Source organism: Gobio gobio (genome assembly GCF_949357685.1).
Source record: "Gobio gobio genome assembly, chromosome: 20".
NCBI classification, from domain to species: domain Eukaryota; kingdom Metazoa; phylum Chordata; class Actinopteri; order Cypriniformes; family Gobionidae; genus Gobio; species Gobio gobio.
This window is the reverse complement of record NC_137113.1, coordinates 15165581-15192581: the sequence shown is the minus strand read 5'-3', so window position 1 is coordinate 15192581 and position 27001 is coordinate 15165581. Positions and strand designations below refer to the sequence as shown.

The following is a 27001-nucleotide window of genomic DNA, read 5'->3' as shown; positions in this document are numbered from 1 at the left end:
CGTGTTTCAACCGAACCAGGAAAGACCTCAATTGGATAGACCTACAACCAATCAGAGCAACGGAGCGACGCATAACGTTAGTTATCAAATGTCAACTGAACTCAACTGCACTGTGTTGCCATGTCCGCGGGTTGAAGCGACCCCAATTATTGGATATACAGACCCAGGAATGCGATTTTTAGCTGCCAGCCCTGCCAAAATAACACATATTTTAACCCCCAAATGCCTTTTTTCCCGGAGAACCCCCCCCCCCCCCCCCCCCCCCCCCTGGAAAGCTATTGGGCTTGTTTTTGGCTAGTTTTGAGGAACGTTAGCAATTGGGCGGGTTTTGTTGTAAAAACTTGGCAACCCTGTACCTGCACGCATGCTGGAATAAGTAGCCTAACGTTAGAAGATAAATATGAGTGTAAACGATCTTTGCTGGTGTTGTAAAAAAAAGGATACACATCATTTCTGAGAGAAATAGTAAAGGTGAATGCATATACGAACAAGTTCTCCGTTTAGGATTAGAACAAACTCAACCCAAGCGCCTTTGATGACGTGGATGATTACGTTACTGTTTATCATCTGTCCATCATCGTCTAAAGCCCGCCCTGACAATTTCATTGGTCCGAACAGTTTCTGTTCGGGGCATAATTACTTCTCTATGGATCAAGTCCAGACCGAACTGCCCGAGTAAAAATGTTGTGGGCGGGGCTAAGTTCGGCTGGCATCCAGGTTAGCATAGCTTAGCATAGATCATTGAATCTGATTAGACCGTTAGCATCTCGCTCAAAAAATTGACCAAAGAGTTTTGATAGTTTTCCAATTTAAAACTTGACTCTTCTGTAGTTACATCATGTACTAAGACCGATGGAAAATGAAAAGTTGCGATTTTCGATATGGCTAGGAACTATACTCTCATTCCTCCATAATAATCAAAGAACTTTGCTGCCATACCATGGGTTCAGCAGGTGCAATGATATTACACAGCGCCTGAAAATAGGCTGACTTTCGCCAACATCACCAACGTGACAACCTGCTTGCACAGGGAGCGTGCTGGGGACTATTTTCAGGCGCTGAGTAATATCATAAAATCTATCAGAATTAATTATCAGAAAATTGCAATTAGGAAAAATATTGCAACTCTTTGGTCATTTTTTTGAGCGAGATGCTAGCGGTCTAATCAGATTCAATGATCTATGCTAAGCTATGCTAAAAGGGCTACCGCCAGACCCGGAGATCGGTTGAATTGATTCGAAAACAGTAAAACTCAACTGTTTAACTCAAGGGGAGTTGGAAAATGAGCCTATTTTCAAAAATAGTGGTGTGTTCCTTTAATATGTGTTTTATAAGTACTAATATGCAAGCTAATAAGCAACTAGTTAATGGTGAGAATTGGCCCTCAAGTGTTAAAGTGATCAAAAGTGACAGTAAGACATTTATTATTTATAAAAAATATATATATTGTTTTATTTCAAATAAATGCTGTTCTTTTGAACTTTCTATTAAAGAATCCATAAAAAATACTAAATTTATATTTTAAATTGTAAAAATATTTAACAATATTACAGTTTTTTTTAATTATATGTTAGATCAAATAAATGCAGCCTTCACAAGCATAAGACACTTCTTTCAAAATGTCTATATCACACACGCACACACACACACACACACACACACACACAAATAAAAATGGCTGTAGTTGTTCAGCAACATTTATGCTTCTGTTATTTCCTTTCATGTACTGTGTCCATGGAATGTTTTTTGCTCTGAATCATTCATCGTGACAATGAGAGCATTAGCATAATTCTTTGAGAGGGCTATTTCAACGGGTTTCTTATTTAATCGTGCAGCTGCTGTGCTTGCCCTGACTTTTAATTCTGTGCTGAAAACAGAACAGCCCACCAGGCCCTCGTGATGCTAATGACTGCACTGACCTCAGTCATCACTGGACACTTCTCAGAGATAGTGTCACACACGGACAGCTTAGATGCTGCCACTGATTGTCTAGCCAGTGTGGTTTGTTCTCCATTGCTAGTGTCACAGAATGGTGGTGTTTAAGTGAGATATTTGATGTTCCTGTCTTCTACATGCACTGCATGAAAAGTGGGATTTTCGACCCCATAAACGCCTGTATACTCCTGGAAATCTCCCTAATTTTCGGCAGCTTTCGACAATTTAGAGGCAGCGAACGTCGCGTTCGTCTGTGCCACAAATTGTCGTAAACGAACCATGACGTAGGTGGAGAGCCCCCCGCTGAGAGACCGCGCGGAGGTGCGACGCCTCTAATTTGCATATGAATAGCAGCGAAACCAGAGAGTCAACGGCCAGACTTGAATTTACTCACTCACTATTGGCTGAAGCCACTACATTTAAAAAAGAAAAATCCCTCGTGATTGGTTGGCAGATCACTGCAAACCAATCATTATTGGTCCCCCTGGCTCATTATAAATGTAAACCCCAATAATAATAATAATAAATATATAATTTATGTTGTAATAATTTGTTTCATATTAATGTTATTGTGCTATGAAGTATTCATACCATCAAGGAATATATGGGAAAATTATACGGACCGTGCCGTTTATTCAAACAAGGGGCTTCATTTATAAGCATACAGCTGTTCATTCAAAGAAAGGGCTTCATTTATAAAACACAGCGGTTTACTCAAAGAAAGAGCTTTATTGTTAAACACACAACTATGTACAGTGCAGCAGTAATGTCTCGTAATGTAAAGTTCGTCGAGCTCCAGGCTGCGAGAGCGCGGTGGCCGCACAATCCATCCAGACACCCCGTCAACAAAGCCGTCTTCCTCGTCAAACATGAGTTCAATGGCCGCGGACTTCCAAACGTCCACCTCATCCAGCACACTATTGCTTCCAGCAACTGTAATACAATCCATAAAGACAATAAGCAACCTGAAAAATACTCACATTGACAAAAAACGGATCTAATATAATAAATCTTACCCTTTTTCTTCTTGATCGACTCCGAGCTAAACTTCGCAGTTTCAGGTTGTTTGTATCTGAAGCTCCGGCGTGTCGATTCATAATACGTCTTACAGGCAGCTGGAAAACAATTACATGAGACTGGTATTAATAAAAACAGTCACGGTAAAATTAAACAAGGAATGAGAAACACATTAGAAGTTACTTACACACAATTTCGTCGTGATCAGCGGTTAAATCTGGACTCGCGGAAATCTCTCCAAGCAGATAAGAGCTCACGGCTTCGTTATGAGGCGAGGATAGTCTGTGTAAACAAAATGTGCAGTTTTAAGCTCGGATCTATTAACGCATCCATTTCCTTATACAGCTGAATAAAAGCATATTCTTTAAATCGTAACGTTACATTACCCATGCTGTGGTTCATAGCGGCTGCAGTTTGCCTCAGAGTTATGAAGACGAAGACAGCCTCCTGAAAATGAGTCCAAAAAGTTCGTCGCGTCCATGCAGAGATTGAGTTGAAGACGGTGTCCTGTCATTGTTGATCACGAAAAAGGAAAGCACAGCCAAAAACATAAAACAAATAGTTTAAAGCTCGTCTTCTACGCGTCATGGCCATGACCTCGACCTCGCACCTCATTGGACTAGGGCTCTGATATGGAACGCGCCCGGGGCCAAATCTCTTTATACGAAACGCGTGACTTATGATCGTTTCAACCTTCAACACGCCCTGTTTTCCGCTTCACGCACAGTTTTAACATGTTAAGAAGACACATTTGAACGTGTTTCTTAACGCACACATTCTGTACATGTCGAAGCGTAATATTTTTTTTTTAAAGCAGACTTACCTTTAGATGTAGCCTAGGCTACATACATATTAATATAAGATATTAATTAATTGCTTAACTGACTACTGTGCTAGAGTAAAGTAGCCTAATGTTACAATGTATATTAAGTAAATGCTTAATATTATACAATTATTATAATTTATCTATATGGGTTATTGTTTGTTTTTTAAAGTTAGGCTATATATAATTTCTAAAAGTATAGGCTAATTTACACAGCACATATTTATAACTGAAAAAACACACAACTTTATTCACTTTCACATAATAATGTTTTTGTAATTTGGTGTTTAGTTTGTTGTATAGTTTGTTTATACTGTTCTGTCTCTGTTTTGTTTCCAGGAACATCTGATGAGTGCTATAATAAAATGACTTCATTATATTTAAAATATGTTTTGATATTCATTTTATTTATATTATTGATATTTTATTTACCCATAAACGTGTCTTTAGGAAGCCATAAGTTATAGAGACAAGAATAACTTTTGCCATTTAAATGCCACATTCATTTACTGAGGACCCATACAGCCAATGATCATGTGTGAAAACACTTATACATAAATTGATCACTTAGAAATCAAAACTAAGGTTTGAGAAAGAAAGAATATGCATACAACAAAATATATTGTTTCATAGCAGCTTCAGTAACAAGTTCAAAACAAATTCTGCTGTAAACCGGCTCTAACAAGCCAATATAGTGTCAATATTCAGCTCAAGTGACTTCAGTGTTGATTCAGTTCAGTTGATTTCAGTTCAACTGTAAATTCCATGTTAATCTTGAGTACCTATAGAGTAGTGTTGCATCCGTAATATCTCTGTAGAGTCTTTAGTTTGATCATATTTATAACGCTGTACCGATTCTTTTCGAAAACACCCGAGCTCATGCAGGCGTGCAGAGCTAAAGAGTCACGGACACACACACACACACACACACACACACACACACACACACACATACACACACACACACACACACACACACACACACTACATCATGACATTATCCCTGGATAACTTTCGATTCACTATAAATGCCACCCAGTTGTGCATTGTGTAGTTAGATATATGCAAAAACAACATTTTTGGAAATAGTTAAAATAGTTTTGCACAAAGTGTTGCTTTTGCAAGAGATGTCTGATGTTTTGTGTGTAGAGTTACAAGAAATGGAGCCATATTTTCAGAAATTGTGTGTAAGCAATTAGATAAAACTGTAAATGAATCCAGTTTATTTTAGTTCAGGACTCATAGTCCAGGTGTTAGTAATCTGTGCTTAATCTTTGTTCCAGGCAACAATTTTTTAACTCGCGATTTACTAGATTAAGGCCTACTCTTGGCATCATTTAAACCAGGAAACCACCTATTGAAAATCTGCATTGATAATTCATAAAATGTGGTGTGAGCTCAATTTAAATGACAATTACAGAAAAACACAATCTGACTTAACTATAAACACACAAACTTGTACTTTTCACATTTATGATTAATAGCCATTTAAAAAATCATTCACAGTGCAGGGTGGAAAAATTAATGTTGGTTTGTAAACTGTATGCTTTACTTGATTTATTTGTGTGCTTTGGTTCATTGTCTTGTTGCATCACATAACCTCTCTAAAGGTTGAAGACATGAACTGCTGTCCTGTATTTTTTTATTTTTTTTACATAACATTGGTTATCGCTAATGACATACAGAGTAATTAATCTACACTGTGAGCCCGGACAAGTTGAATCTACTTAAAAAATTGGAGCAAACTGGTTGCCCTAAAAATTTAGTAATGTGTACTAAAACGAGTACATTTTACTTAAATTTAAGATAACATTTTAACTTAAACTTTAAACTTGTTTTAGTCAAAAAAATTCAGAACCTAGATAAAACTCCCCCTGCTGCTACTCTGATTTGCATTTGTGTAGCTCACAGCATCTTCATTTACATGATAAAGCCTCCCCTAGAATTAAGGGGAGGGGGGGTCATGGGGGGACAACTGCCAAGCAAGGCCCACGTCAATTTACCACAATTTACGGCAGTTTTCGGTGTTGCCTGCAAATTGCCGTGCACAGTCGTAAACCTGAAGTTTCACGGCAATCTACAGTGTCACATACTGACGAAAATCCCACTTTTCATGCAGTGATGCTTCATGTGAAGGTTAAAGAGCTTCTGATTAACTATAAATCTTTACAACCGGATACAAAATAAAAGGACACTAGTCTTAACTGATATATGTCAGGTCAATTATTTGCTAATGGGCCATTCTACGGAAATGTCAATTTTTCTGTCCCTAGCCTTTACAAAAATATCTTCTTTATATTTTACAATGAAACCATATGTTATTTGAACAATTACTTGAGCCATCAATGTGGCAATATTTGTTTTTTTAATTAATTATATAGAATTCCAAGCACCACAGAAGTATTTGTCCCCACTGTCATGTACAAAAAAAGGTCAAAAGCAGGTTTTCTGGCATTTAAAATACAATAATGTATACATAACTATCACATATAAATGATGTAAATGACATAAAAAACTAAATGCTAAATAAATATTATAAAATATATAATGAAAGTAGTAGTCCCCTGGAGTTGTATCACTGGTGTTACCGTTTAACAGAAAACTCTTATTTTAAAATAGAAATCACACTGATGACCTCTCTTGACTTCCTTCTACCTATTTCCTGATCTATGAAGAAAGGCCCATGGAAAGTCCACTGTCTCTTTTCAGTTATCAGAATGTTTCTTATTTATCTCATAATTTCATACAAAGCTTTTAGTTGAACTCGCTGGTATGACCTACTTTATTGTTAGGGAATTGTACAAAAAAAAAATGTAAAATGCATTTTTCATGAAAATTGTCATTGGTGTTACTGCCGCTGGTGTCACCTTCCTTGGTAACACCAGTGAAGATCAGTAACACAAGTGATTCCCATTTATAGATAAACTTTATTCAAAGCTATTCATTTAGTTATTTTTGCACAAAATAGCACAACAATTTTGTGATTCTAATATTTCTTTATCATTGTTAATGCTACCTGGTCAGGTATGGCTAAATTGAGTGCAGCTGAGAAGTAGCGAATTTACAGACAGCGTATGGATGCTGATCCTGAACACAGAGCAGAATACTTGCAGAAAAAACGCTTTCACTAACTGTCAATGATGTACGCCAAATGTAACAATTTAGTCTCATATAGTTGAAGAATAAGGATCTTTGGTCTTATATATGTCACTGGTGATTCATTGTGTCACTGGTTTTACTGTGTTTTTTTGTCACATGTGACATGATCATTTTACATCCATTGAATTCTGCTACACTCATGAGTTAAGAATGAAATGATCACATAATTAGGCTGCTTGTTTATAGCAGTTTTTTTATATATATTTTCATTGTCATTGCAAATACATGGTTTCACAAATATAACTAACATCACAAATACTAACTAACATCCTTCAATCACACTTTTAACAAAACTGATTCAAATAAATAAACATAATATCCTTATTTGTTACATTATTATTATTTTTCTGTAACTCTGACTACATATGCTGAAAAAATTAAGAAATAATATTTCATAAGAACCTTTAATATTGCCAAAGAAGTAAGGTAACACCAGTGACACAAATGGTACATGCGGTCTTTAAATAAATGCACAAAAAATCAAAGCAAAGGCTGGCCTATGTGGTCCGATCAAACAGGCGAGCTACTGTAGCTCAAATTGCTCAAGAAGTTAATGCTGGTTCAGATAGAAAGGTGTCAGAACACACAGTGTAGACCAGTCAGGGTGCACATGCTGACCCCTGTCCACCGCCGTAAGTGCCAACAGTGGGCAAATGAGCATCAGAACTGGACCATGGAGCAATGGAAGAAGGTGGCCTGGTCTGATGAATCACATTTTCCTTTACATCACGTGGATGTCCGGGTGCGTGTGCATCGCTTAGCTGGGGAACACATGGCACCAGGATGCACTATGGGAAGAAGGCAAGCCGGCGGGGGCAGTGTGATGCTTTGGGCAATGTTCTGCTGGGAAACCTTGGGTTTATATTCAGCCTTGGATGGATGGATTTAATTGTATCATTTTTGTGTCTCATTTGCTTTCATTAAATTGTAGCCTTCATGTATATCTGCATTAAATCAGCCATCAGCCACTCTTCTGTCTAAATATACGCATCACTATCAGCCATTAAAAAACCATTATATACAGAGATTAGAATAATGCCTCTCTTCACAAACACCACATATTTTATTTTTGCTGCAGTTTATCATTATCTTTGTCTTGCCCTCTACGGCACCACCTCACCTGCTCCCTCTCTCTGTCAGCTTAAAAAACAGGTGTGGGATGTTAATGAATGTCTTTTGCATAGCACAGTGTGTTCTGGGAAGATAGAAGTGAGAGAAGGAACGATGGAATCAGAGACATGAACAGAGAGAAAGAGAGAGTGGTAAGATGGTATAAACTGTTTACTTTGGTCTGTCTCCACCTGGTTTTGAAATGCCTTGAACTCAAACCACTTGGTGACAAGACTGCTATTTCATTCTTTAAATATATACCAATCCATGCAGCCCTGCAATCTATTTTTTGATGGTAGTTAGTTAGGTACAGAAATGTTGAAGAAAATGTTCCAGACTTTAACATGTATGTATTTATGTATGCATGTTAGCTTAGTTTTATACAGTCAGGAAAAGCATTTTATCATAGCAAAAACTCCAAAACCACTATAAAGTGAGCTGCTAACCTAGTGTTTAAAATATTATGCTTTTTCGGATATTACCTTTCATGTAGTGTGTAATATAGCTGTTTGTGAATGTAAAAAACAGCAGTTTCAAAGATCAAAGTGAATTACAAATGTTATTGAGTTATTGAATAATATTATTCAATAAGAGTTATTGTCTACCAAAAGAAAGAAACGAATACCTGAAATGATTCGTCAGTAATTCCTGTTTTACTTCAAACCTACTTAGGTTTGTAACAAATATGCATAATTCCAGCCTATGGTGTTCATTGGCTGCTTGTGATCAACATCTACTTTGATCCGCCTTCAAGCACTGTAGTTGTAGCTGAGACTTGGAAGAGTTTGATTCATTAAGAACCTTTAAAATAGCGTAATAGGGGCACTTTAATAGCCTGACAAGCCAGACCCACATCAAGATGTTGGGTCTGGGAACTCACCATTGGCAGGGCTCAATCCGAGGGGCGGGATAAACGGTTGTCTTTCAAATTCCCTCTGCACGCAATAGGATAGCGCTACAACCAACCAGAGCAACGAAGAAGATGAAGTGGAGCTAGTTGATAGATTAAACTTTCCCCGTATCCGGTCGGCAAAACTCAGAACACATCTTCCTTTTCTTAAGAATGACTTCAGTGCCGTTCTTTGTTCTTTTCTCAAAGAAAAGCTTAACTCCAAGTCTTCCAAAGTCGCGGCCAAAGCCGATTCGAAAGACCGCTGTTCGCTACTTACAAGTAGCACGCGGAACCGCCGCAACTCTGCCGTCATTATGTTAAGCCCGCCCACCGACTCTATACACGATGTGATTGGCCTGACCAGAGTTTGGTTTTTCCAGCTCACAAGCCAACTGAGAGTTGCTAGACTACCCTGGCTGCAAATTAGATTTGCTGCCGCTTGGGTGCGTCTAGATTTCTAGGCTAGCACATTTTTGGACAGATTCAAAGGATCTTGGACAGATGCAATGTAGCATTGCAAATATCATTCTCTGGGAATACAATCCCATAATGCCCTGCAACAAGCTTATTGAAAAAAAATCCATGTGATATGGCAGATGAAATGAAGGAAAAAACATTACTCTCATACTTAAAGGCAGCATGAAAGTATTATTTTTTTTAATCAAAATGTCATAACTCGACCTTCCGGTGAAACAACAGACTTCTTTCTAGTAATGTATGCCAGACTCTCTAATCATTTAGCCTGCTTAAACTCCGCCCCTTTCTTCCAATGGACTACAAGCACATTCATATCTGCCTCTGTCAAATCAACAACTGGTGGATTGAACAAAGTCCTGCATTGTTTTTCTTTTCGTTTCACTCTGATGTACGTCTAATTAAAATGTCGGCATTGGCTCAGTGGTTCATGTAGGTTGTCTACAAACCAGAAGGTTGGTGGTTCAATCCCCGGTTCCACCTGACCAAGTGTCGAGGTGTCCATGAGCAAGACACCTAACCCCAGCTGCTCCCGACGAGCTGGATGGCGACTTGCATGGCTGACACCGCCGTCGGTGTATGAATGGGTGAATGTGAGGCAATGTGTAAAGCGCTTTGGATGGCCATGGGTCTGTTGAAAGTGCTATATAAATGCAGTCCATTTACCATTTACCAAAATGGACTGTTTTACCCTGTGTGTAATGTGTATTTTTATGTTTATCAAAGTAACACACATTATTAGCTTTGCAACATGCTAATGCCAAACTTTATTGTAATTGTAACGTGTGAATGAATGAGTTTTAAAATCCCCTACTGTATCATTCTCACAGATTCTCTTTCTTAGTCACAGTATGATGTAATGACAATATAGGCACTTTTTGTGAATGTGTCATAACCCCTACACATTGGGGTCCGGGTGAGGTTTAGGTTTAGAGTTAGGGTTTGAATACAGTTAGAATGACCAAATTGGAATTTTGGAATGTTGGACCACAGCCTTAGCAACACTTCCTCTGTAATAACACCTGCAATAGACCCTTTTCACATTTCCGGGTTTCTCAGAGCGGAATTCATCTTAGTTGGGTTAAATATTATAGCTGTGAATGAGAGAATACATTAAATATTTGTATGTGTGCCCATTTGCTCACATAGCAAAAGAAAAATGCCACAGTAGTGATTTCACAACTTTCAAAAAGAGGGAAAAAATAGAGTGAGATTGATAACGGCAGTGAAAAGAGAGAAATATGTTCATTTTTACCATCACTCCCATAGACGCTATTACTAAACACCCTCACAGCAGCGGTTAATTTGATGCAAAAGTAATAAAATACAAAGTATTAGTGTTATAAATGTACATATATTTTTTTAAATGAAAATACAAAAAACGCTGCAGGATTTACGATATTGATGGCCGTTAAAACGCGTCATCACAGTCTGTGAAAAGGGTCTATAAAGGCCAGATCGGATTTTCTGTCCCCTCAGCCTCCTCCTTTACAGTATGTATTGAATGAGCTACAGCTGTGTGAACTGCCCTCACAATTCTTGAATGCTGTGCAGTTTTAATAAGATACTCTGACAGCTCTCTCATTTGGCATTTAAATACAGCTTTTAAAAGATAAGAGCTTGAGTTGTTTGCTCGACCCTGGTGCTTAGTGATTTAAAGGCAGCCATCTGAGAAAGAATGCAGCATAATTGATGAAAATATTTTAAAAAAATGTTATGTAATGTTTTATGTTAGATAAATGTACTTATAGACAAGACACGTGTATATATGGAAAAAAACAGCACGATTGTGTGCGATTATTGCAGCTTTTATACAACAGTTCAATAAAAAAAATATAATGGTAATATTGAATAACTTACATTTCATTTCAAAGGTTTGTGATTATGTTTTGGGTTTTTTTTTTTAAAGAGAGAAATTAATACTTTTAGTTAGCAAAGATGCTTTAAATTCACTCTAAAGATTTCTATATCAAATAAATGCTGTTCTACTGAACTTTCTAATCCTAAAAGTGTCCTGAAAAAACAACAAAAATAATTTGAGCAGCAGAACTGTTTTCAACATTGATAATAATCGGAAATATTTCTTGAGCAGTGAATCAGCATATTAGAATGATTGGACCGAATGGAATGAATCGGTTCTATGAATAATTTAATGATTTACTCATAAAACCAGTTCACTTGTTTTATTCCTGAATGAATTATAGGCTGCGTCCGGAATCCCATATACTCTCTTGAGTAGGTACTTTTTTTTTTAATAAGGGCCGGCCCTGACCAATTTGCTGCCCTAGGCAAGATTTTACTTGTGCCCCTTGTATCAAGGTTTAGCACTACATGTTGTGGAAAAATTGAAGTTGTGGAAACAGTGATACTGTTTTATTTTTGTAATGCATTGATGTTTTAATTGTTTTGTTTAATATTATTATTATTTAAAGGCTGATGATAGTTAAACTATACAGAAATAGCACCTACGCACATTACAGCCTAAACACAAATAGCAAGAGTAACTGCATCTTGCATTCATGCACAAACTATTCATTGAGAACTAGCAAGTGTTTGTTTTCCAGTAGATGGCAGCAGTCTTCCCCTAAACTATGTACATTCATGTTTTATTCATGAGAGATTTAGTGTGAATTTTACATAAAATGTTGCTATTTTAAATAAACCTGTATATAAATATCATTACTCATTTTGGCAAATACATTTTAAAATTGCCATATGTCCCCTTCAAACTGCACAACTGTAGAGTAAAAATATTAGGCTATTAAAAAAAGTGATATTACATACGTTTAAAAAACAGATATAATTTTATTTTTCAAAATGTATTTTTATGTACAAATGTAAATGTACACAAAATGTCTGTGGCCTCTGGCGAACCCAGAACAGCTGCTTGCATAAAGTTTAAGGTAAAAATAACTGGAATTAATCAGCGAACATTAGTATTTTAATACTATGCAATTAGATAGTAAACAGTTCATTCATTAGCCTACATAACTTTACCTCTGTCTTTATCCCTTATCTTCCCTGCATCAGAGAGCTTCTGTCTTTTTTAACACTACAATTCGGCCACCCTTCATAAATAATCAGGCAACTAATCAGGCCTATGCCACAGGCCGCCCCTGGAATAAGTAATTACTTCATGACCGCTAAAAAGTATGTTCGATATAGTATCAATGTAATCCGCACGTACTACATTTGCCATGTTGTCATTATCATGTGACCTACAAGTGTCAGTTATGTTGCGTCACTGCCATTCATAAATCCTCTCCCGTGGCCTCATGGGACAGTAAAGTGTCCATCGTACTACAGAATGGCGCCAGAAGTAGTAGGTCATCCGGGTACTTTTTGCCTACTCTTTTATGAGTACTGTGTATTCAGACGTACTTCTTTTGTCACATACTGTTTTTCGCCAACTATATAGTAGGGAATAGTGTTAGACCGATATATCGGCCGGCCGATATGTGCGATTTTTACGTGTATCGGCATCAGCCGATACAAGGCTGCTGCATTCGCCGATATTTTTTCCCCTGCATTATTTACAGACAGGCATCCACAGGCAGCTCTCACCGTCTTCAAACTGTCTTGCTCTCCCTCCCTCGCGCATATTAATCAAAATCAATGGAGAATTGACACAATGGTAAAAGGTCGAACGACTGAAGTTTCACGTGGAGCATTGGGAGATTTTTTCAATGTCTTCCAATTGCTGGGTTAATCCATATTCAACCCAACTTGGGTTATTTTTAACCTAGCATTTTTTAGAGTGTAACCATTAAATTACTAGGTTGTAAATAGTTTTAAAATTAAGTATAGTACAGTCAGTGTGCACTTTATTATGCTGCTTGCTTGTTGATACTGTGTGCAATAGTGTAATTATTTTATTTATGCATAAATATTTATTTTCAGAATTTATTTTCACCACTGAACTCTTTTTTTTTCTTGTTCTACCTCACCTGTTTTTACTATTTGTTAAATATAGTTTTTTTTTTGTTCAATAAATGTCTTTTTTAAATTGTAAATTTTAAATTGTTATCATCATGATCATTGTGTCATTTTTATGATGTAAATTGAGGGAGCAAAAGCAGTATCGGCTCCAAATATCGGCTCAAGAAAAAAGGCAGCCCGTATCGGTCATCGGCTAAGGCTGATGAAAAAAAAATCGGTATCGGCATCGGCACTAAAAAATCCATATCGGTCGATCCCTAGTAGGGAAGCATACGGTTTTGGATGCAGGCATACATTTTTAAGTGAATCGCTTCAATGAATGATTCATTGACTCATTTATAAAGACAGTCACTTGTCACCACCTACTGGTGAAACTGTAACCTGCAAAAAGATTCTCAGAAAATCCCCACTCTGGATTTGAGCAATCAGCATCCAGAACTAATTATTCATTTTTATAACTGTGGTCAACATTTATGGAGTATGCGATTGTTTCTGCTTTGGTTAATAATATTGGCCTCTTCGGTGTATCATTGCTATTTTGCAGAAACTGTTTTGATCAGAAGCCCATAAATATATGCATACGGATCATTGTTTCTTTACATGTCATATTTTAATGTAATCCATTCACAGCACAGAGATCTGTTCGGGATGAAGTTACAGGACTACAGGGTTAGCCATGGGTGATTTTAGTGTTTAGGTTATAAGGTGGAAATGATATTTAAATGTATTCCGACTATCTCGCTAAGGATTGTGATTAAGTCTCACATCTGCTTTGCGTTAAACAGAAGACACTGTGTGCTAGAACTGGCTTATACTGCACACACACACACAATCAGAATACAGAATCAGCATAGTGAATCGGATGAGTCTTGTCTGTATTTTAGCTGTTTCTGCTGTGTAAAGTAGCATCATGTAAAGGCACTGCATTTCCCGAAGGAATCTTATCTCATTTCATTTCTCTCGTCTGGTCTCTTGCTCAGAAGATGTTTGCTGCAGTTTCAGCGGGCAGGGGTTCTACATCAGAGCTCAGATAATACTTACTTTCACCTCAAAGGCAACATTTATTTTGCTTATGTACACAGATCAAACACCAAACACATATTTTAACTTCATATCTGAATCAAAATGTCTACACTTTTAATCTTTTCAGTGCACATGTTGTTCCGAGTCAGTCATTTTTTGCAATCAGTTATTTTGAATTTTAAATCCTTAGGTGTTCTTCATGATAATTACTTTCTCCTTTGTCAGTAAAATGCAGAGGCAACTGTAAGAAAGCCAAGATTTCCCCAAAAAGTATAAACAGGGTGTCAAAATCAAAACATTGGTCCGTTTGACTGCAGCATCCAAACCTGTGTGAATTTGGGACAGGCTAGCTGTTTGATTGACCAATGGCAGACAGAGAGCGTGTTGTTTTAGTATTGGCTGATTTGCATGTAAAATGTGTGAATTAAATTAACATCAAAATAGAAAGTAAAAAAAAAAAAAGAAAAGAAAAATAATTAAACGAAAGTTGCGACAGTGTTTTCTTCCCTATTGTGACGTATATTGTGATGTGAAGTGGCTTCTTGAAAAATATTTTTTTTTAGGGCAGGACTTGATTTTGCCGATTGGGAATTGAGTGGATCATTGAGGTTTGCTATTGCTGTGATCTTGTGATAGTGCCAGTAAACCAAGTGTGCCAGAAAAGTGAAGCCAAAGTGCATGTGTCAAACGCCACCAGGTGACTGGAAGCAGTGTAGGTCATAAAGCCCACCCTCTCCATAGCCACGTTTACATGCGCACTTTTTTGTCATTCCGATTAAAATCATTCCGATTCAAAGATTCGGTGGACTGTTTACATGAGACGTTATCTAAACCGATCTGGTGTTTACATGTGCTGACTTACAGTAGGAATCATTTTGTGACATGCGCACACAGTTTGTCTGCCGCCTCAGATTCGTTACGTATCGTGGATCGTTCTGTGTTGGTAATTTTTATATTAATTTATTTTTCTGTGGGCGGACATGCAGTAGTTTAACCTAATTTATGTCCTATACAATGGCTATTTCAACAGCTGTGAATGATGAATGCGGAATCAAAAATGAATTCAATTAATTTATTTTGAAAAACACAAAATTAACAATAAAATGCACTCAAATTATTAATAAAAATATAGGATATACGGTGAAACATGAATGAAGCATTCAAGACGTGCTCAGCATCATTACTAGTAGTACTAAACATATATATTTCAGATGATTAAGGAAAGATACCATAATCACAAGTTATAAATATTAACAAAAGTAATTAAAGTAGACTTTCAGGGCCGGCCCGTGGCATAGGCGGAATAGGCAAATGCTAGGGGCGCCACTCATTCATAGGGGCGCAAAAATCTATAACTGATACTATTTTATTCATATTAATTTGAAATATTACCAAATAAAGCGCAAACAAACTTAACCAAGTCCCCCGCATCTTCCCGGTCCGCCTCATCAATCTCCCCCGCCGAGCTACTTGAAGTGCGTCAGAAATATAACGCGCGATCAGTTTATATTTCTGATCAGTTATGGAATTTGCTGTGTCGCGTCGCCTCTCGCCGCATCTAATGTAGACAGGATTGCTTTCATTTTTTAGGGTGCTTGGCTCGCTCCAGGTGTAGACACGGTGAAAGTTGCCTGATAATTTATGACGGATGGCCGAATTGTAGTGTCATAAAAAACAGAAGCCCTCTGATGCAGGCAAGATAAGGGAAACACTGCAGAAATGCTCTTCTTATTTAGTATTTTTGTCTTTCTAGTCTAAATATCTAAAAATTCTTAAAACAAGATGCATTTACTAGATAAGTAAAATTATATTTTTTCTTAAGTGAATATATGCTTAAAACAAGCTAAATTATCTGCCAATGGGGTGAGAAAAATAATCTTGTTTCTGATTGAAATCTTGTTAATTGTTTCTGTCCCAAACAGAAATAAGATCATTTTTCTCACCCCATTTGGCAGATAATTGTGCTAGTTTTAAGCTAAAACTCACTTAATTTAGATTTTTTCCCCCAGAAAACAAGAAAAAAAATTATCTAATATCATTTTACTAGTAAATACATCTTGATTTAAGAATTTTTTGATGTTTGGACTGGACACAAGAAAAAATTAGTAAATAAGAAGAGCATTTTTTGCAGTGTTAAGACAGAGGTAAAGTGATGTAATGAATGAGTTTATTTAACTGCATAGTAGTGAAATACGAATGTACGCTAATTAATTCCAGTTTTACCTTAAACTATATGCAAGCAGCTGTTCTGGGTTCTCCAGTGGCCACAGATAGTGTATTTTGTCAAAAAATCAATCATATCTGTTTTTTTTAAACGCATGTAATATCACTTTTTTAATAACCTAATGTTTTTAGATTAGATTAGATTAGATTCAACTTTATTGTCCTTACACAAGTACAAGTAGAAGGCAACGAAATGCAGTTTAGGTCTAACCAGAAGTGCAATAGCAGCAAGTGCAGGATATACAACGTTTGCATAAGTGCAGGACATGGATATGTACTGAATATATATAAATATATCTATAAATAGAAAGATGGTTATTACTATAAACAGAATTTACAGGTGAATATGTACAGTGAATAATATACAGATGGTTATTACTATAAACAGAATTTACAGGTGGATATGTACTATGAATATAATATAATTTTTGTTTCTTTAATTTTTATACTCTACAGTTCTGCAGTTTTAAGGGGACATATGGACATTTTAAAATGTATTTGCCGAAATTAGTAATGATATTTATATACAGGTGTATTTAAAATAGCAACATTTTATGTAAATTTCACATTAAATATCTAAATTTCTCAGTTTAATTCATGGTGAAAACATGAATGTGCATATAAGTGGAAGTTTGCTGCCATCTACTGGAAAACAAACACTTTTGCTAGTTCTCAATAGTCTGTGCATGAATGCTAGATGCAATTACTTGTTATTTGTGTTTAGGCTGTAATGTGGCGTAGGTGCTATTTTTGTATAGTTTAACTATCATCAGCCTTTTAAAGAAATTAAATAATAATAATATCATGAACATAATGACGGGGTAGAATGGACTGGACATCATATAAAACAACAACAATAAAAATAAAAAAACATCAATGCATTAAAAAAATAAAACAGTACCAGTGTTTCCGCAACTTAAAATGAAAACATGTGGTGCTAAACCTTGATACAAGGGGCACCAAGTAAAATCTTGCCTAGGGCAGCAAATTGGTCAGGGCCGGCCCTGAGACTGGGGGTAATGCTACTTAACCAATTTGAAGCAGTTGTTGATTTTTTTTTTTTTAAATAGCTAACTTAACTATAACGAGAAACAGAGAGCAGCTTGAATGTTCCCCGTTGAAATGGCAGCTCTCAACGGCCACCAGGACTTGTACAGTTTTATAAAAGCTATTTATTATTTGTCGTAAAGTGTAAGAATCACCTCAGAAAAATAAATTATTCTGTCAGGCGCAGTTGAAGCCTTGGACAAACGCTGTCGAGATGGTGTAGCCAGGCTATGTCTGTGTCATTATTCCAACTTCATGTTCATAACATGTTACGAAAAAAAAGTTTAATACCTCAGAAAAATGAACTTTCCTCTCTTGTCAACATTAGCCTGGTGTGAGCGCGGCGCGCGCTCTTCAGTTGAGGAGACGCGCGCTGTATATCACGTCACAGAAAGACGTGCACTCAAAGTAATCGGATCAGATCGTTTACATGGTGGAATTTTTCGTTTGATCGGTTCATGAAAAGGTTTATCCCACCCCTCTCAAACCGATTACAATTTCATTCGGTTTGGCCATTTTTATTCCGATTGAGGTGTTTATATGGAGTATTTTTATTCGGATTGGACTTTTAAACCGATTACAGTGCTCCATGTAAACGCACCTAATGAAATGTAAAGGGACATAGACAAACTAAACAATCAAATTACACTTCAAAACATTTTTTTCCAAAGATGGTTTCTGTCATTTTAGGTTGTTTTTATCACACTGATGTTAGTTCAAGTGTTCGTTCTTTAAATAAGTTTGGTTTAAGTTAGTTATTTGATGCTATAAGAATTGGGTGTGACGTTATGATTGACAGCTGTGATTGATAGCTTCTCTGAGCGAACTGAGAACTGAGGCACTAACGGACATTTTTCGGGAACTTCGGGAGGAGATTGAAGCATTAACTTTAATCTCTACTTTTCCATAATTGTTTGTTTCACAAAAAGTTGTTGTTTAGGCAGGAAATGTGGGCTGGACCTTGATATCGCGGCTCACTACTGAGCAGACTTTGGCTCCAAGATGTCAGCGCCATATTTAAACACTGGCGGCTTCACTTACGTCAACGGAAGAAAGTGAAGGCGCGTCGTCCATCTTTTTTTACAGTCTATGCAGTAAACACGTCATCAGAGAAGAGATGTTGTCGCAAGAGGGAGGGAAAGTTATTTTGATTAATAACTTCAATAACTTCGTAATCAAGGCACGTCCGAATCCAAGCTTCACTTCCTGTCTCCTGAGATGCCTTCATCTGATCGAGTTTTGAAGGCAGCATAGATGTATCCATCACTGCCTTTCATATCCCACAATCCTATGCATTCCTTTAGGGGACAGTTGAGCTAGAAAAATAAAGATTGAGGTTGCTGGTCAGTTTGTGTGTAAATGTACGTTTTTGACCAACGTTTTCCTCTTCTGATGTCATTTCTAGTGAGAAATTACTACTGTAGAAATTAAATATTTGTCTAGTTCTCACCAAAGTTCTCGCTCTCCTATTCATGTCTTTTAATTTTCTCAATAAATGGGTTCTGGTGTCCTCTACAGAACAGAGGATATAGCATATAACATAGGAATTCAAAAAAAAAATCGATTTGTTTTTTATGCTCCAAACTCCACATTTTTTAATTCACAAAACCTTTTTTTCTGGTTCTCAGGAAGATGACATTTTAAAATACTAGTAACGCATTAAAGCAATGTAAAGGCAGACTAATAGATTAATAGACCATTTGTAGCAAAATGTTTTTGAAACTCGAATTATTGATAAAATTGATGACTTGTAAATAAATCATCATATATTTCTCGCTACACTGCTATGGTGGAGCTGTTGCTTAGCCGATCTGCACTTTACTAGAGTACCCTCAGTAATTTCAGAAGCACCCTCAGTGATTTGATTCTGGAACCGTGTCTGCTCAGAGGGCAGGAAGTGAAGCTAACATTGGATTCGGACGTGCCTTGATGCCTTCCTACCTTGAAATGTGTCCTCCGAAGGCAGCATTTTCCAGTTTTCGGACACAGCCAGGGTTTAAATACATGAGGAGCGTAATCATTTATGTCAACCTGAACAGGTGTGGGAACTAATTAACAGCAGGGAAACTAACTAGGGAACACAGGCAAGCAAACAGGGAAACTAAAACAACATGATATCAAACAGAGCAAAACTGTTATACATTAATCATGTATATAAAAACAAATAAATAAAAAAGTTAATTTGTTCATTTTTTACAATTAAAATATCGTCCCTGTTATATTTAATATATCACAATAATGATATATTAATTAAAATGCATTTAAAAAATCATATTTTTTACATATAATTGTTGTGTTTGCTAATTGCTACCCTCAAGAAAAGTAAAAATGCAATTCATATTTTTTTATTAATAATTTATATCCTTAATAATCCCAATTAAATTCGTTATTCACAATTGTAATTAGGTTACCCTGTAATTTTTTCTTTCTGACTTTGGGATGAAATATTACCTGCACACGTCTCCTCCTGCATTGTCTTTCAGTAGCAGCCGTTTGCTGTTTCTGTGAGGCATGAAGGAGGAGAAACCGGGAAAGTACACAAGGTGACAGAAAATTACAGAGGAAAAGAGAATGTACCGAATTTGCTGGAAATGTGTGGCCTTTGAAAAATGACATAGCACAAGCACTAATGTTATTCCGCAGGGTCAGTTATTGTGTTATTTATTTATTTATTTTTGGTATTGTTTTTTGCCCTGCTTTCCAGTACACAGAGGGAGGGGAGAACATTATTTCTGTTATGCTGTGAATGAGCAGCTCTCTGTTTCTCTCTCCCGACTTTCTCTCTCCCATTCTTTTCTACCAAAATAACTTTAATAAAAGATAACAGCGCCTTTATAGAGATTATTATTAAGCCATTAGCCATAATAAAAATCCGGCATTCAGAAATAGTTTCATTATTTTATAATCCAACGGCAGGTTTACTGAACACAATTAGTTTCTTTTATATTTCAGTGCTTAAAATTGTGTTCAGCAGCTGCACTTTAAACATTTACAGCCGTACTGCTCTTTGGGTTAAAATGCAGATTATATACTTTCTAATAAAATTATGTTAAGTTTAAATGCAGTGCCTTCTAGTGGAATGAATATGCTACTGCTTGCTTATTAATTTGTACACTGTATACATGTTGAGAATGAATGCATGATTTTATCTTAATAAATGCTATTTTGTTTAGCCAGTTTGAATTTGATTTATTCAGTAAATGCAAAAATGTCTTCTCCAGCTAATAAATTCAGGGCAGCTACATTTTCTTGTTTAATGCATAATCAAATTTTCATTTACACATAGTTAATACAATGCAAATTCTGCTTCTGAAGAAGAAAACGTCTCACAATGCAGAGATAAAATGTGCAATAGTCTTATATAGACAAACTCAATAATGCTGACAATCAAAGCAACAACAAAAGCATAGTCAACAAACAGCAAGCAATAATTGTATAACAGTAAACACATGATTTATTCATGCTGCATTGCATGCTGGGAGCACACAAAGCCTTAAATCAGAAAAAAAATGGTTTAGTATGGAACTGTTTGTGACAGCTTGTATAAACAGGTTAGGACAATTTGGGGCAATATTACTGTAATATATTTTTATGTAGATTTAAAGTATTCCACAAATCTTACTCTAAAAGCCTTGCATGGTAGATAATATGTAATAATTTTGAATTTGGGATATTTGAAGATCTTGCATCGTCATGAAAACAGATTCCACAATCACTTCCTTGGGTTCTCCTTCATTGATGTCATATAAGTATGATGGACTTTTTTGCCATATGCTCATGTCATCTCAGTCAGTTTTGTGCATATGTGTGTGTTGTATCAGCAGGATACAACACACAGGAGCAGATGACGTGATTTGTCTTTGACAACTTCCTCTCACAGTCTCTCCAGCAGTGCATATGAAGGTGACATTACTAGAGTCGCTGCAGGGAAATGGTGCATTAACTTTCCGAGACACTTTATGTCTTTGGAAAGGTGTGAGAGGACGCTTAGGGCCAGATCTTGTGAACCTCTTAGTTCTAGATTACACTGCTGGGCAAGGAGCATTTCAGTGTCCTGATCAAATATCGAAACTGTGACAAATGAATGTACACATTTATAATATACTTCAATTAGCCTATTAATTATTAACAGTCCCCCAGGTTTAATTAAGAAAGCTTATTATTAAATATTTACATAAGTTATAGTGCTGCCACAAGAGTAATGGCAACTTGGGAGTTTTTACACACACACACACACACACACACACACACACACACACACACACACACACACACACACACACACACACACACACACACACACACACACACACACACACACACACACACACACACACACACACACACACACACACACACACACACACACACACACACACACACACACACACACACACACACACACACACACACACACACACACACACACACACACACACACACACAATAATAAGAGATCCAAAGTTCATCCATTATTCCTATGGAAATTCTTGAAATCTTGAAATCACTTCCCATTGAGTGTCATGGAAACAGAGTTAAATTCAGGCTTTAAACACTTTGTTTGTCTTCTATTCAATATGCATGTGGGTATGTTTCTCTCTCTCTCTCTCTCTCTCTCTCTCTCTCTCTCCTCTCTCTCTCTCTCTCTCTCTCTCTCTCTCTCTCTCTCTCTCTCTCTCTCTCTCTCTTTCTGTGTGTGTGTATACATGATCTTGGTGTTGTTATAACTCTACCCACACATCTAAATCATTTTTGCTTAGAATTAGAAACTTAATAAGCACTCGTTGCCATGACAACTGAAATGTTTTACAAGAAGTATATATCGAAGCTTCTCAGTATTGAATATGAATATAACGGATATTTTTCAGTCTTACATCTTATTAAAAATGTTGAAAACCGTTGTGCTCCTTAATATTTTTTATGGAAACTGTGACACCGGTTTTCAAGATTCTTTGATTTAATAGAAAGTTCCAAAGAACCGCGTTTATTTGACATTTAAATCTTTTGTAACTTTATACATTTTACCAAACACAACAGTAGTGTGCTGTCATGGTCATGTTCTGTTTAGTTTAGTTCTTGTCATGTCTTGAATGTCTTTCATTCGGTTCAGCTGTTCCTGTTTAGTTCCCTCTGTTATTCTGTACATCTACTGTGTGTATATATGCTTTTGTTTGCTCAATGTTCCATGCCGTCAATGTTTCATTGCTGTAATCTCGGTTTTCTTGAGTGTTCCCTTAAATTAAAAAATATCTATTCTCCTGCGAAGTATTTTTATCTATGCCGTGTACTTACATACAGCATTCCCTGACGTGCCTTTAATTTTATTTTATGTATTTTATATATTTCATTTTTTAAATCCTGAAACTGTTTATTTCCAAGAGTCTGACTCTTATATCAAATCTTCAAAAAAAAGACTTGCAGTTAATCATCAGAAGGCTGACATGTAAGTAATAACATATTGAATTATGTGTCTGGGTGAAGCAAAGCAAGCACAAGAGTGTTGATTTGTCAGTCTGGTTGAGAACAGCAAGATATTTTCTCAAGTGCAATCTTTTAAATATGTCTTGATTTGTCACATGTATCAAGGAACATATTTCTATATATCCCAGAAACAGCTAAATAATACAGGGTTGTTGTTTTTTTAATCATGGTGAGCCTGTCTGCAGGCTCTGCCTTAATCCATGGGGTGGAAGACAAGAGGAAGTCTTATAGCACTTGTAATTTTGCCTTGACCTACAGTGCAAACTTTTTTTTCTTTATTACTAAGTCAAACCCTTCTGAACATGAAAATAGTGATGAAATGTCTTGCTGACATAAAGAGTGTGACTACAACATCAGCGTTTTCCCACTTATTTTATTATCAAATGACTTAAAGTTTTTTTGGCTGATTATCTTTGAGGACGACACCTTGTTTGTTTTATGGGTTTTAGTCTGCTTTATGTCATTTCTCAGCCCACAAGGCTGTACGTTTTACTGGTAAACACTATGCTGTACTGTCAACAGAGAGCATCTCCCGTTTGCTGTCCACACCCTCTTCTCTGTGGTATAACACACACAAAAACAAAGCGTCGTGAGAGTGATGTATTCCTTCTGCTTCTAAGACTGTTGACACACCATAGTTGCATCACATTTATGAATTTTGTATACAGAAAGTGATGTTTGCGGGAAATGTGTGCTGTTTACCATAACAACTTGAAAATATTTCATAGCTCCCGGTGACTGCACGCCGTGTCTGATGCTTAACTTAAATTCACACTTATTACAAACTTTGATGTATTGTTGCCCTTTATAATCTCAGGTTGGTTCCACATTTGTTCTTTAACCGTCTCAAAGGGTCAGTGAACACCCAAACAAAGAACTTGTTCACGTAGTGCCCTGTCATCCCATATTGAGGATAATCAGCCTTTGGTCACAGCTGAGATGTGACCGCTATTCTCCTGGGGGCGAGAAGAGAAAAGAAGCCTCTGTCCCCTTGAACATCCTAAGGCTCTAAGGCCTGGTTTCACAGACAGGGCTTAGATTAATCCAGGATTAGACCCTAGATCAATTAGGACATTTAAGTAGCTTTTATGTGTGCCTAGAAAAAAAAAAACATTAATGGTGTGCATCTTGAGACACAACAATGGCACTGACATATTAAGATATGCCAGTGCAAGTTGCTTTCAGTTAAAACAGCTCAAACATGCATTTAGTTTCTGTGCCATGTTTGCGGTCCTTTGTAGTTTGTCCCCTTGACTGCCTTCCCCAGGTGTGTCTTGTTAACTCGTCTCTTGTTAGTCTCATTAGCCCTTGTTTATATAGCCCTTGTGTTTCTCTTGTGCCTGATCAGTCGATGTTTGGTGTTTCTTGTGTGTATACCTGCCTTCTGTGCGGCCCGTGTTTCCTGATTGTTGTTTCTGTTTGGACTATTATCCTCATCTTTTCCTGCATTCCTGGTTCCATGTATGACAAATTAGTCTATGACCTTTTTTTTTACAAGATGTAAAATAAGTATCTGATGTCCGCAGAGTGTGTATGTGAAGTTTTAGCTTAAAATAACCTACAGATAATTTTTTACAGAATGTAAAAATCTTTTGGGGCGAGCAAAACGTGCGATTTTTGTGTGTTTCCCTTTAAATGCAAATGAGCTGGGGCCTCCGGCCGCCTTACAAGAATACGGCGGAGCTTCAAGAGCTTGTGTCCGGTGTCAGGACAGAAACTCTCAGTAGCGGTGTTCAGTTCGAACCGGAGTCGGAAAATAATGCCTACAGAGCCAGAGAATAAAAACTGTATGGAGATTTGTTTAATTACGGTTATAACTTGTTCGTCATCTTGCTTTTATCCACTATTAGTACAAGCCTGTAGTAGCCGACCCTGTCCGAATGATGGCCAAAACTTTACTGATGAATTTTATGAAGTTTATTGTACTTCACACAAAAGATGAAGCGTCCCGTTTACTCCACAAAATCAATGTAAGAGCTGAATAAAACACAGTACAAGAAGTCTTGTCCATAAACACTCTCTCTCCCTTGCATTATAATCAATATACACATCAAATTACACAAAAATACTTGTTACAACTAACAGTAAACAAATATACACAGACCTTTTCAGGGGTACTTATTAAACTGGTAAACTTTATATAAACTTTATATAAACTTTATATAGAAAACAACTCAGATGAACTGTAATAAAGTTTGTGCTCTCCCTCTCATTACTGTTGTGACCAGTATCGCTCCAGAGACTATAAACTGGATCACGAACAGTTGGTACTGATCCATCCTTGAGTAACAACTTTTTGGCAAAGCCTGCCTTGTATTTCCCTCGGTTCACAAAGCAGTCTCGAGTGCAATGATCTGCGCAGACATAAACGAACTTAAACATGCTCTGGCGTTGAAACGGTGCTTATGATAAAAAAAAAAAGGAAAGAAAACACTGGGTGGATTTTTATCATTATAGGGTGGTTGTGTACACACACTGCCAACACACATTTATGTTTAAACATAATTTTGCATAATAGGTGCCCTTTAAGGCCACACCCAGTGACAACAATATAGTGCGTACACCAGTACAAACTCTTCTTTCAAAAACATAAGAAAAAATCTTTAAAGGTAGTCTCTTATGTTCACTAAAGCTGCGTTTTTGTATAAAGTAAAAACAATAATATTGTGAAATATTATAATTTAAATAATTGTTTTGTATTTTAACGCATTTTAAAATGTAATTTTATTCCTGTGATGATAAAGCTGAGTTTTCATGATCCTACAGAAATCATTCTTATATGCTGATTTGCTGCTAAAGAAACATTTCGTATTATAATCAATGTTGAAAACAGTTGTGCTGCTTTTTGTGGAAACTGAGACAGTTTTTCTTGGATTCTTTGATGAATAAACATGTCAAAAGAGCAGCAGTTATTTAAAATATTTAGTGTAAAAGTCTTTTTTGTCACTGTTGATCAATTTAATGCGTCTTGCTGAAGTTGAACGGTAGTGTATATCACTTTGTTTTTTAACATATGCACTTTTTTTGTGCTCCATTGCGTCTTGACAGTTTCGCCAGTTGGTTGTTAAAGACACAAACAGACAACCAAGCTGAAACCAAGCAATTAAAACTCATACCAGTATGAATGTTTTGCTATTTATAGAATAAGGGAGGAAGTGTTTTTACTGTGACTTAGAAAGGACCGATTTACAGGGTTTGTGTAGTTCGTTTTTCCAATGTATAAAACTTTCCTCCCACAAGTGTCAGTCTGCCACACTGAATGAGACAAGTACACCAGAACGATTAAAAAGCCACGAATGGGTTGTTGTACTACTGACACTACCATACTCCCTAAAAGTTTATGTAGCTTCTAATCTCATTGCTTTGTAAGATGTGCAAGGTTGGTGGTAGCTGCACGCACACACACACAAAAAAAAAACTAAAATCAAAGCTTCACGGTGATTGGTTGTTTGTCTTAGGACACGCCCTGTCTGCGGAGCATGAGGGTTTCATGCAGTGACATCCGGTCTCTGGTGTTACTGCGAATACTTTTAAACACCCTTTCCAGTTGAATATTTAGACGTGTTTTTTGGGTGCATTTCAAAATAGTGAGTTAAAGTGTGGGGTTTGCTAAAGCGCCAGCAGGTTTATTGCTCCGAATCACAAGATCAGCGCATGAGCATGTGCAAAGAGCTGCGATCATGGTGCTGAAATCAGAAGATGGAATCGGTGAGTGGAGCTAATAAGTTTTCACATTTCCAGTGACAAATGGTGTTTAAAAATATCATCATTGTTGTGACTTTGTTTTGTCTCCTGCTTTTTGGATTCTTGAATGTTAATAGAAACAGCTAAGGTCGATATGCAACAGGTCCAATCATGCTTTCTGAAGGGAAAGGTTA

The 27001-nt window shown here is 36.7% G+C and overlaps 2 protein-coding genes across 6 annotated transcripts in view; one reads left to right on the top strand and one right to left on the bottom strand.

The window, feature by feature from the left end:
- Positions 1 to 27001, top strand: part of cyth1b (cytohesin 1b) — a gene marked incomplete at its 3' end in the record, with an annotated part of 101604 nt that overhangs the window by 30517 nt on the left and 44086 nt on the right. Inside the window, exon 1 of one of the 5 annotated variants that reach the window (XM_079845967.1) lies at positions 26581 to 26831. The exons of the other annotated variants lie outside the window; for them this stretch is intronic. Within the exon in view, the coding sequence (XP_079702093.1) occupies positions 26804 to 26831 (28 nt within the window). The 5' untranslated portion in view covers positions 26581 to 26803. Of the gene's footprint in view, positions 1 to 26580; positions 26832 to 27001 lie in introns of those variants that run through there. 5 annotated transcript variants of the gene reach the window in all.
- LOC307143740 (uncharacterized protein) lies at positions 2585 to 3565 on the bottom strand (the record flags this gene model as incomplete). Its single annotated transcript, XM_079845501.1, has 4 exons — positions 3339 to 3565; positions 3140 to 3234; positions 2952 to 3050; positions 2585 to 2868 (listed from the first exon to the last, which is right to left on the bottom strand). The coding sequence occupies exons 1-4, from the start codon at positions 3464 to 3466 to the stop codon at positions 2585 to 2587; spliced, it is 606 nt and encodes a 201-aa protein (XP_079701627.1). The 5' UTR covers positions 3467 to 3565.